General features: G+C 52.5%; 1 protein-coding gene across 5 annotated transcripts in view; it reads right to left on the reverse strand.

The window, feature by feature from the left end:
• Nucleotides 1-284, reverse strand: part of NOSTRIN (nitric oxide synthase trafficking) — a 9,241-nt gene extending 8,957 nt beyond the window's left edge. For all 5 annotated transcript variants that reach the window (XM_010014065.1, XM_010014042.1, XM_010014049.1 and 2 more), the window contains exons 1-2: nucleotides 219-284; nucleotides 32-104 (exon numbers count right to left, since the gene is read on the reverse strand). In XM_010014065.1, coding sequence (XP_010012367.1) covers nucleotides 32-104; nucleotides 219-227 — 82 coding nt within the window. In that variant the 5' untranslated portion in view covers nucleotides 228-284. The remainder of the gene's footprint in view (nucleotides 1-31; nucleotides 105-218) is intronic.
• Between the last annotated feature and the right edge of the window lie 1,115 nt (nucleotides 285-1,399).

Genomic DNA, 1,399 nt, shown 5'->3' on the forward strand with positions numbered 1-1,399 from the left:
GGAAGGGGACAGGAGAATTCCAGGCACTCACCTGGGTTTGGCTGGAGGTACTCTATTGTTCTGGTCAATACTTCTGTAACTGCCTTGCTGGTCAGGTCCACTTTCTGCAGGGAAGACAAGGTGACCCAGCAGCAGTGAAGAGCAGCTCAGGGCTTTGGCAGGGTCACAGAGGAGTTTATCTGGGTGATTTTAGAAGCTCTCTCTTGTTCCCTACTCACCTTTTCCATTTCCTTGAAGTCATCGTCGAGCTTGGTCCCTTCAGCCCCTCCAACCTTCTCACTGACCAGCTGCAAGAACAAGGGAGAAGGAATCAGGCATGGTACTAACTGCTTACAACTCCTTGTATCTCATGGAGTAAGCCTCCAGGACAGAAAGGCTCCAGATGGCACCTGCAAGAGAAAGGAGGTGGCAGGAACAGCTCAAAACACATCAGAAAGATGCGGCTCTTTGCTAACACTGCCCCACTGCAGCTCCAAGCATCTCCTCCCCTCCCAAAGCACAGCTTAGTCAGGGTATTCCTCACCCAACAGAAGCTGCAACAGCCCCTTCAGTCACAGCACAGGGCTCCAGCTCCAGTGCTGGCTGGAAAACCCAAGCAGCAGAATTGTCTCTCAGCTCCATTGTGAGCCAAGGCTTTGGTTTCACACCCGGCAAGATGCAAGTAAACAGGGAACAAACACACTGCTCAGAGCAGCCAGCGCAGGAGCAGAGGCTGGAGGGAGCAGGGGCTCTCCAAAGCGGTGTTCCCAAAGCCCTGGAGAGAGCAGGGGCTCTTCCAAAGCTCCGAGGGGAATGTAAGAGCAGTGCAGGATCTGGGCCATGGAGGGTTGGAACTCTGGAAGTGGAGGATAAAGAGAAGGGTTTGAATCCATCGATCAAAGTGTCTCTGAGGCCTGCCCTAAAACCAGGCACAAGGGAGATGTCACTTGGCCTAAGCAAAGCCCAGCACTCCCTGAACCTCTCCATTCACCTGCCCAAGCTCAAAGACAACAAGAGCTTTATTAAACCCACCTCAACATGTCCTTCCCAGCTCCATGCTGGTGTGGCAAGGCCTGCAGGACACACCAGCCAAAAGGAATGCTTAGCTTGCCCCAGCCTGGTCCCACTGGACACCAGCTTGCCCATAGAGATCAGAAGAGGGGTAGGAAGCAGGCGCTGGCTCCCAGGCGCTCGGTGCCGGGATTTCTGGTGTTTGTAGTGAAACCTCCAGTTGGGATGAACAATGCAGGTCTGTTTACTTCAATATCAAATACTTGATTTTATCACGTCTTTCTTCCTCTGGAATCCTGCTCCCATGGGGATATCGTGGTTCCCGGTTTCTTTTGAGGAATGTGGGGGAAGGAAACCTTTTAGGTAATCATGGGCTGGTTTGGGTTGAAGGGACCTTAAAGCTCCTTTA

Source organism: Nestor notabilis, unplaced genomic scaffold (genome assembly GCF_000696875.1).
Source record: "Nestor notabilis isolate BGI_N333 unplaced genomic scaffold, ASM69687v1 scaffold28230, whole genome shotgun sequence".
NCBI lineage: Eukaryota > Metazoa > Chordata > Aves > Psittaciformes > Psittacidae > Nestor > Nestor notabilis.